Source organism: Adiantum capillus-veneris, chromosome 7 (assembly GCF_014529385.1).
Source record: "Adiantum capillus-veneris isolate H3 chromosome 7, ASM1452938v2, whole genome shotgun sequence".
NCBI lineage: Eukaryota > Viridiplantae > Streptophyta > Polypodiopsida > Polypodiales > Pteridaceae > Adiantum > Adiantum capillus-veneris.
This window is the reverse complement of record NC_140937.1, coordinates 116,513,598-116,523,704: the sequence shown is the minus strand read 5'-3', so window position 1 is coordinate 116,523,704 and position 10,107 is coordinate 116,513,598. Positions and strand designations below refer to the sequence as shown.

At 42.5% G+C, this 10,107-nt stretch overlaps 1 protein-coding gene across 1 annotated transcript in view; it reads left to right on the top strand.

Annotated features, from left to right (window-relative positions):
* The first annotated feature begins 231 nt into the window (after positions 1-231).
* LOC147454484 (uncharacterized) overlaps positions 232-10,107 on the top strand; it is a 45,941-nt gene continuing 36,065 nt past the window's right edge. The window contains exon 1 of the mRNA XM_086516422.1: positions 232-1,037. Within this exon, the coding sequence (XP_086372548.1) occupies positions 375-1,037 (663 nt within the window). The 5' untranslated portion in view covers positions 232-374. The remainder of the gene's footprint in view (positions 1,038-10,107) is intronic.

Below are 10,107 nucleotides of genomic sequence, written 5' to 3'. Positions count from 1 at the left end.
AGGGCATCGCCTCATATTCGTGCTATTAACGCTTTTTTTAAAAATCATTGGCACATACTCTCTCTCTATTCTTCTTAATTCTGCTTTTCCAAAATCGAGTACCTAGTTGAGAGGGATTGATCCTACGTTTTTCTTCTCTCTCTCTCTCTCTCTCTCTCACACAGATTCTTCTTAATTCTGCTTTTTCAAAATCGAGTACCCAGTTGAGAGGGATTATTCCTACGACTTTAGAAATTTTCTCTGTCTCTCTCTCTCTCTCTCTCTCTCTCTATCTCTCTCTCTGTGTATGAACTTTGAGGTCTCTTCGCATTGATTTTAAATCTCTCTCTTTCTCTCTCTCACCATTTTGCTTCGTGAGCAAATTTAGGTTGGCCATGGCGGAGTCCGGATCTGCAAGCAACAGCGGCACCCCACCTCCTTCCTTGTCTTCGTCTGCTGCAGTGCCACCTGACTGGGAGGTGCTCACTATGTCCATGTCCGCTTCGGCTGTGGGAAAACCTGGCGACAGCGTGTCTGAGATTTTTAACCCTCAGTTGGAGAATTCTTCCAACCCTAGTCTGGCTGAGGGTGATTTTTCTTCTGGTATGTGGACGGACCCAAGTGCAAGTAGAGACGAGTCTTTCACAGCTGGCTGGAAACCCCACCTTTCTGCTTCTTCAGATCTGTATGGATATGTTGCAGAACAAAAGCACCAAGAAGATCCGTCCTTGCCCAGTGAAGGTGCAGAGACTTATTTTGACAGCAATGCATCCATAAATATGGCAGAGGGCTTGCTTGTGTCAGAGATTGTCGATGGAGATTTGGAAGAGAGAGTTCTTGCTCATGACCTTTCTATGGATGGAGTCAAGACTAGTGATGAAGCCTTGAAAGATAAGGTCAAGCGCAAAGGGCCCAAACGCCCCAATAGGTCTTCTACAGTTGTCTGGTCCGTTGCAGTAATAGCTAGTGTGGTGGGAATTGTTTTCTTAGGAAATCGCTTGCGTCTTGCATATTATCAAAATCAAGAGCTTCAAATCCAGCTTTCAGTAAAGGACGAGGTCAGTTTTACCTTGTATTCTTGAACATTGTTTGCATTTCTAGGGAATTTCGGAGGTTTTGAATGATTCCACGATCTATACTTATGCTATCCATGCAAGATGATCGATCCACTCTATATGCTTACAATGTCCACAAAATTTTGTCCTTGGTACTTGTGGGGAATATTGCATTGACCATACACTTAGTCTTGTAAGATGGAAGAGGAAGCGATGAGGGTGGGAAGGAGAGAGAAACAAGATCTATCTTACATATCTATCTCTTTCTCTTTGTCTTTGCACACACATACACACACGAATAAATATATAAATATGTATATGTATCTCTCTCTCTCTCTTTATATATATAGATGTGTGTATGTTTATCTATCTGTATATGTATGTATATCTTTATATGTATATGTATATGTCTATTGTTTTGTGGGGTGGCATGGATGGCTCTACTGACATTTGACCACGAGTCCATTGGGACACAATTATTTTGCCTAAAGAGGAGGGAGGCTTGGAGATATTGATACAGAGCTGCAGAGCAAGGCATTGTTTATAGTACGCGGATTGTTTCTACCGTACACTCCAAGGACTTGCCAAGCTTTCAAGAAATTTTTTGCCCGAAGTTACATGCCTTCAGACATCTTCCTTCGGATTGTAGCTCCTGGCAGAGTGGAGTATCTTAAAATGCTTGCCATGGAAACCCTAGCAGATTATAACTTTAACTTTCTCGACATCTCTCAGTAGGTGTCTCTTCTCGAGTTGGTAACCTTGGAGGTTCGGTGTGATTGTTATGTCTTGGGATTACCATCGTCGCCAGAGAAACACTGTCTGTCCAAGGGCTGATGGTCCATGCTGTGGTCGGCTACGACGTGATGGAAGGAATCTGACCCTAATTTTTGGTGCAGGTTTCAGGATGGAAAGTAAGTCGACTTTTCGAGCTCAGCTGATGTCGAGATTGCTTTTTAAGTTTGAATTTTGTGTGAGAACTTGTTTGGTGATGCTGTTTGGAATCTATTTGAAATGGATAGTATCTGTTTTGAACCTGTCTAGATGTCAATTTGAAGTGTTTGACTCTGGTTTGAATATTGGTTTCAATGCTTGGTGATTTACTCCCGGGTGAAGTAGTGAGAAATGATGTTTTTTTATATTGCTTGAACCTAGTACAACGTCGGTACTCCAATCCTTGCACCTTCACCCAGAAGCGTGCCAGAGATTGAGTTCTCTACATATATTTAAAGCTCTTGGGCTATGAAAAGCAATTACATGAAAAGCATTTGTCACAAGACAGGTACCACACCACATGCCAATAGAAAAGAACAGGCTTTTAGCATTTCAATAACAACTGAAACTGAAAGAGAGAGAGCACACGCGACACGGAGTGGCGGAATTCCACCCCAGAGAGTATTGGTTTGGGGCCCCTTCCGTGTTTCTTTGTATTACTTGAACTCAGTACAATGTTGGTACTCGCGCTCTGCACCTTCACCCAGAAGAAACTCAAAAGCAATTGGCCCAAAAGCTGATGTTGCTCAAAGTTGGTGTTGAAAACTGTCCAACGTAAATCACAAAAATCCTTACAGGCTGCCATGTCAGCACAGTCAGCGTGAAACGTGGAATTTCGTATAGACATCAAGTTAGCGCAAAATGCGGGCGTCTGTACAGTTGCCATGTCAACGCTTTGTTTGTGTAGGCGTGTAGAGGTTCTGCTTTATTTGATTTCTTTAGGTCGCTTGGCACGAGGTTCCATAAGTTGACATGAACTCCTCTTTAGAAATAGGCCACTCGACAAGACTTTGCAAGTTGGTAAAACTTCTTCCCTTCTTCTAGGGTTTAGGCTCCTCGGTCCAAATCCGCAGGTTGGTTTCGCTTTTCAGTGGCTTGACACGTCAGCAATTGTCAAAAAATTGCTGACGTGTCAAGCCACTGAAGAATGGAGTCAACTTGCAGATCTCGGCTGAGGGGCCTAAACCCTAGGTGAAGAAGCCATCGAACGGGGTCTCATAAGTTGGTGGGAACTCTTCTTTAAAAATAGGCCCACAACTGACTACAACTGATGAGTGGCTGCAAATGTACGGAATTCCGTAATTCATGCTGATATATTGACGCGGTAGACAATACGGAATTCCACAATTCACGTTGACATGTTGATGTGGCAAGTAGTGGTAGTGCCACGTGACACTTGTACGGATTTCCACGTTTTGCGGGCTGTTAGCTTTTGGACAAGATGCTTTTGGGCTAGTTGCTTTTGAGTTTACTGCTTTTCATGTAATTGCTTTTGAGGCCAAGGGCCTTTAAATATGTGTAGAGGGCTCATTCTCTGGCACGCTTTAGTGAGAAGGTGCATAGCGCGATGATTGACATTGTACTGAGTTCAAGGAATATAAAGAAATACCGAAAGAGGCACCAAGGTTTGGGGCCAATACTCTCTGGGGTGGAATTTCACTACTCAGTGTCGCGTGTGCTCTCTCTCTTCCAGTTTCAGTTGTTATTGAAGTGCTAAAATTCTGTTCAATCTGTTCTTTTCTATTGGCACGTGGTGCTCGTCTCGTTACAGCAGTTTGTGACACCCACCTTCAAGATGACGAATATCTCAAATCGTGTGTCGATTGGGATGTGGCTAATGCGAAGGCTATGTCAGCCATTGCGGAATCTCTTATCAAGGACCTTTCTCTTGCCATTCAGACTTTGAAGGCTGCCAACAATATGTGGTGTCGTTACAGCAGTTTGTGACACCCGCCTTCAAGCTGACGAATATCTCAAATCGTGTGTCGGTTGGGATGCGGCTAATGCGAAGGCTATGTCAGCCATTGTAGAATCTCTTATCAAGGACCTTTCTCCTGCCATTTAGACTTTGAAGACTGCCAACAATATGTGGTTCAAGCTCGTTGGAATGTTTGATCGGGATTCTACGATGCGAGCTATCACCCTTCTTGGACAATTATTTGCTATCCAGCTTCCACGAGGCAATCATTTCTTATGAAGACTAAAGCTATTCATGATCAACATTGAGGAGGAAGCCGTGTTGATAGTCAAGGCAAAATTTAGATTTCTGAGACGGGTGGGGAAGCACATGTTGCTTTGGATTCCAGAAGGAGGACCAAGAACCGTTGTTACAATTGTGGAAAGTGTGGTCATTTGGCTAAGGATTGCAGATCCAAAAGCAGAGATAGAGATTTTATAAAGGACAAAGGTAAAAACAAGCATCAGGAGGAAAGCAATGATAGTGACTCAGGGAAGGACAACAAAGCGGTTGTTGGTGTAGTGGAGTCTACATTGGCAAGGATTCCTGCCTTCGAGTCACATGGAGATTGGTGCCGTCATCAACTTCAGCCAGAGAGAGGCTTGTGAGTGGCAGAGAGGGGCAAGAAGTGCTCTGTATAATAAATTTGGACCCTTGTGTTGGAGTTCAAGTTATCGGTGTTTGAACCTGTAGGTCGGAGTTCAAGGCACATGCATCTGGCGAGGAACCAATCAAACGTATCTAAAACACTATAGATGATGCACCAATCCATTGTTGTTGGTCGGATCATGGATAGCATGTGTTCCATAGTTCATTATCTTGGAGTATTATATTTTGGACATGATGTGTTCACAGTTCACGAAATGGGGATTCTTGGACGTAGTGTGGTCTACAATTCAATTTTCTTAAAAGGCAACCGATGTACGAAGGGTGGGAGTGGCTAATAAGTTCGGGGTCGGGGCACAAAGATTTAAAAAAAAAAAACCTGCGTGTGTTGCAAAAGGATGGGATCCTCTCTAGAATCAAAATCTTTTTGAGCTCTGATACCACTGTAAGGGGCTTGGACACTCCAAGTGAGAATGAATAGCAACACGAACAAAAACTTCAAATCAATGAACTGAGAGAGAGAGAGAGAGAGAGAGAGAGAGAGAGAGAGAAGATTATTTTAACGTCGTAGGAAACTATCCCAAGAGACCTTAAAGATCTATCCGACGAGAGAGAGAGAGAGAGAGAGAGAGAGAGAGAGAGAGATGACATGGCCCGACAGAGTTTTGTGCCCAGAGGTATTGGCCCCAGAGTCTGACGCCCCTTTCAGTATTTCTTTATCATTAATCATTACAAAGTACAACTCGCGAGGAACCTCTGCTCTCAGACTCTGCGTCCATATGCTTTGTAGAGAGGCCCCAAGGATCTTTTTATTCTTACAAGGGATGCCCCAAAAGCAGTCAAATCCCAGAAGCATCTGGTCCAAAAATTGCCAAAAAAGTAGCGATCGCAATTGGTGGAAATCCGTACGACTTGCCACATGGCATAGCTAACGCAAAACACGGAATTTCCGTACAGTATGCCATGTCAGCTGTCAGTGCAATTCGCGGGTAGTCCGTATAGCTTTGCCACGTTAGCATGTGATTTCCTTCTCTTGTGTCCCTTGAGCCCCGTCAAAAAGGACCCATAAGTTGGGACAACCTATAAAATCATTTTCATCTGCTTGTCTTGGCAGTGGGTGGTCATGCCACGTCATCACTTTGTGACACCCAATGGGGTCCTAACCAACCCTCTCAAGGGCGGCAGGCCCCCCACACAGTTGCTGATGTTGTATTTGCTTTTGATTGCGTAAATGGAATTTACACACATGCAATACCTCAAGTGTATATTCTATTGACTTGAATGGTGAATGTCACTGTGCTAACTCTTCGAGACGAAGCACTCGGGGGCTGATTTGATGCACCATTGGATCCTTCTCGATGTGGGATTAGCCACTAAGGGGTAGATATAGGGTTGAATTGCGCTTTCGATGTAAGAGGAATGAAGGGCTGAAAACGCAGATCTTGATGATGTCAATGATGGACAGTAATGGGAGCACTTGATGCTGGCGAGGGAACGACCGAGGAGAGATGCAATGGGGTGCGGAAGTACCAGACTGCAACGGAGAGACCTTGAAAGGAGATCAAAGCCGCTTTTTAGCGACAGATAGGGCTGAAATCTGAAAACGCTGAGGTTGCTAGGGCTCTGTCGCCAAGCAAAAAGGCTAGGGCTGTTGACTAGCTGAAAAAGGCCAAGGCTGATCTGAGCAAAAATGCTGGGCTGAATTGCTTCTTCTGCTAGTGCTTCTCATCTGATGCAAAATGCTAGCTCCTTTGCCTCTTTTATAGGATCAAACTGCAGGTTATAAATTCCTTAAGGGGTAGGTAGGGCAAAACCTCTGTCAAATTTTAAAAAATAAATCCATAAAATGATTTATTAATAAGTTTGACGAGAGCTAAGTTTTTGGGTGAAATTGTTGCACATCTGCCCACCCGGGAATCCAATTGAGACTCATTGGATTTCGCTAACAATAAACTACATGCACGTCATCACCATAGTGTAATAACATTTGTCGACACGCTTGTACAATCCGTTTATGCAAGAGGGTTTCAACTTGGAAAATTGGCTCTAGAAGTCGATGAAGCATGTCCATGTGGCACATATAGCCATGTACACTTGACAATTGTCTGGTGAAGATGGTCATGGACATGGTTTTGTAATTGAAATGTGAAAAGAAAGGATATGGATCTGATAGTAACAAGATCAAGACATTTGTGAAAAGATCAGATGGTTACAATGATCGTGATTTATATTTGAGACCCTTGATAGAAATGTGATTGATCAGTGACTAATGTCTTTGTAGAAGTATTGGATTAGTGGAGTTTTGTGCATGAGTACGTAGAGTTAGTGTCTACGGAAGAAAGTTTCTTTCCTTTGTTGTTTGTTTTTTTTTGCGGGCGTAATCAAGGGCAATTACAATTCTTTCAAGAGGGGGAAATGTCATAAAGTGATGACGTGGTGCACTCAACTGGAAAGGAACGGTCGAGAGGACAAGAGAAACGAAATTGAGAAGATGGTCGATGGGGTTCAAGGGGTTAGAGTTTCAAAAACTTAACCCCTTGCAACTTAAAGAACTTAATACTGGTTTGGTAACGCAACAGGACATAAAAGTGTCCTTTCAGGGTTTTGGAAAAAAATCAAAACTCCTTATATATGTGTGAAGTTTCAAGCGTCCTTACATGAGCTTGAATCCATTCTACATGGGAAAAATAAGTATCATGTATTTTCTTGATTCCTTGGTCATGATAAGCTTCCAAAGCCAATATAGAGCTACATTTGACTAAAAATAGCATATTTTCACGATTAACCTCATGCATGCTACACCACATAGAGAATTTTTCACGCAACCAATCTATTTTTCTCATTAATTTCAATGGGTTTCGAATGTAAGTATAAGGTTTTTATAGCCCCATATTTTTTTGATTGTGTAGACAATCAAAAAGTACTTAAAAGTTTTATTTTTCGTATTTTGTATACCTATCCATTGGTGTTTGCATGACTACATCCATATTTACTCGTATATATGCTTTATATCAATACACCTTGGTAATTCACCTCATACTAACACCCATAAAGCATCAAAAACATCTAAACATGTTTTCTTATGACAATTCTAGACATAACTAGTAAGCACAAACAAAAAAAACTAGCTTCCACATTGTGGCCATTGCAATCTCTTTAACAAGTATGTATTGATAGCCAAATTGGTATTTGCGTTCTTAGGTTTGGACCTAAGCTACAAATTGACCACGTTCATTGAAGGAATTCAACAATATTGGACATAATATATTTCTAACTCCAAATGAGTCTGATTTTTGTAAATGGAATTTGTTTTTTCAACTTTGTGCTGTTAGGTATTGGGTGTATTAGGTGCTTCAAAACTCAAGAAAGATGAAATACATAGTGACGAGTCAATATGCACAATCAAATTTACTTTCTATTGCATAAACATTGCCAAAAAAATGATCTGTAGGGTGCAGTGGAATGAATGTTTGAACTTTGCTCAAGATGAGTGCTCTGAACTGTGCTCAAGGTTCCTTTTGTTATGATGGAAGGGAGAGCCTTTCGTTCTTAATGAGAGAGTGCAATGATCACAAACAAAGTGAATGGACACTGTGCGTGAAAGTGTATGAGACTGAGAGATAGAGATAGAAGAGATACGACACCAGAGACGTTGTAAAACCCTCCTCCGAAGGCCCCACTCTCTATGGCGAGAGCGGTCTACGTATGATTGCACAAATCTCTACAATGCTTGGACTTGTCGACGACGATGACGAGACGGGCTAAAATCTGAAAACTCTAATGGTTGAAATCTGCAAATCTTCTACCTGCTGAATTTTGACTCTATGTCGGTGACGATGTCGATGACGACGCGCTGAAAACGCAGATGTTGAAATCTGTGTTTTCCGGGCTGAAATTGTAAACCTTGATGGATTTCACCGTGCGGCGAGGATCTGCTGCGAGAAGGTGAGATCTGCGAGGTTCGGGACTCGATCTGCGGTGTCTAAACGCTGAAAACTGAAAACGCTAGTGGTTCTTGAGGTTCCGTCGCGGTAAATCTGCAAAACGCTGGGGCTGATCCGCAAATAAAAAACGCTAGGGCTGAAAATGGTTCTGCTGTCACCGGATGGCCTGCAACTGCAAAACCTAGGCTGATCTGCTGTGTCTTGACGACACCGGGGTTGATCTGCTGTGCACAAATCGCCAAGGCTGATCTGATGCAAAAACGCTAGGTCTTCTGTGGAGAAAACGCCAGAGTAGTCGCCGGGGTTGGTCTTGCTGAGAAGTTGCTTGTTGAGCCAGGTGCTCCTGGTGCCTCTTCTGCCAATTAGTGCTAGTCTAGGTTTGCTTATATACAAACTTACTCAATTTGCCCTACCTACTCTCCAACAAAAGTCACTTAAAAATAATAAGTGAAAAATGTCAAAAATAGGATAAATGCAGTGGAAAATTCCCATGAAGGATTCTGATGGGAATCTGATGGTCATGCTGTGTGCTACCAGAGGATATGCATCTACACTAAGTGACTGGTCATGCATGGTCTGTGAACAGACTCACAAAAGTGCCCGATCACTTGCTAATCTAGATTGATTAGACTGACTGAACCCTTGTCATGCTGTAGCTTGTCCACGGACACATAGGGTTGGATGTGTCACGTGACATCCCCTCCTTTCAAAGTGAGGTACTGGTACCGAACTGTATGGCGTCGAGGGAGATCGCCAATAACATCCGGAATCCTGGAAGAGACTCTTCGCCGGCCCACTTTGATGTGTGGGTCGTGCGGTACTTGAACTTCATAAAGGTTTGCAACGCTTGCTTCTTTTGGCAACGCCGAAAGCGACACAAAGTCTTGTGTGGCTCCTTCAATATTTAACTTCGTTGAGAGTCATGCTTCTTTCTTCTTCAAGAATCTCCATGGCTGAAAATTCTTGAAACCATTTCTAACACAAGAACATGAACATACCTATTCTATGTAAAGTGAGTGGAAAAAATCTTGTCTTCCTAATAGACTGTGCACGCAATGTAGATGAACAAAGAGACGGAGTGCCAAACCGTTCACCACACACACGCAAACAATGAGATCGAATCTTTCTCTTATGATCTAAAGCAATCAACTGTGGCAATTCACAATGGAAATGCCCATGCTTGGTGCTCATACTTTCATGTGCTCTTTCTACAATTGTGTCATGACAAGGAAGAGACATGGAATGTGACTTCCTTGAATGCATACTTTTCAGCTTTTCATGAACAATCCGCATACATTTGTGCTCATTCATGAGTGATACGTGCTCAATGTACAATATGTCATGCCTAGGAAAAGGGATCACATAAAGACGCTGACAAAAATACAGGAAACGATCACGAATGAAACACTCGTACAATGCGTGTTGACCAATCATGCGAACATATAGTACTTTCTGTAAGGGTTCTTTGGACCTAGGCTCGATAGCCAAGATCGGTTCTTCGGAATCTATCGAATCTTTCTGTGGGGGTTCTGTGGACCTCGACTCGAAAGTCAAGATCGATTCTTCATGATTGATTGAATCTACAACGAGGTTAGCTTCGCTAGAAAAAGCATCCACTAACTCATCATCCTTGTGAACAATCACGTCATCTTTATGCAAATCATCATGCACGTGAGAAATCACATCTTGATCATGCAAATCATCATGCTCATCATTATCATTTAAATCATCATGCTCATCATCATCATTCAAATCATCATGCAAATCTTGTGTTTCATGCTTGGGAGAAGAAAAG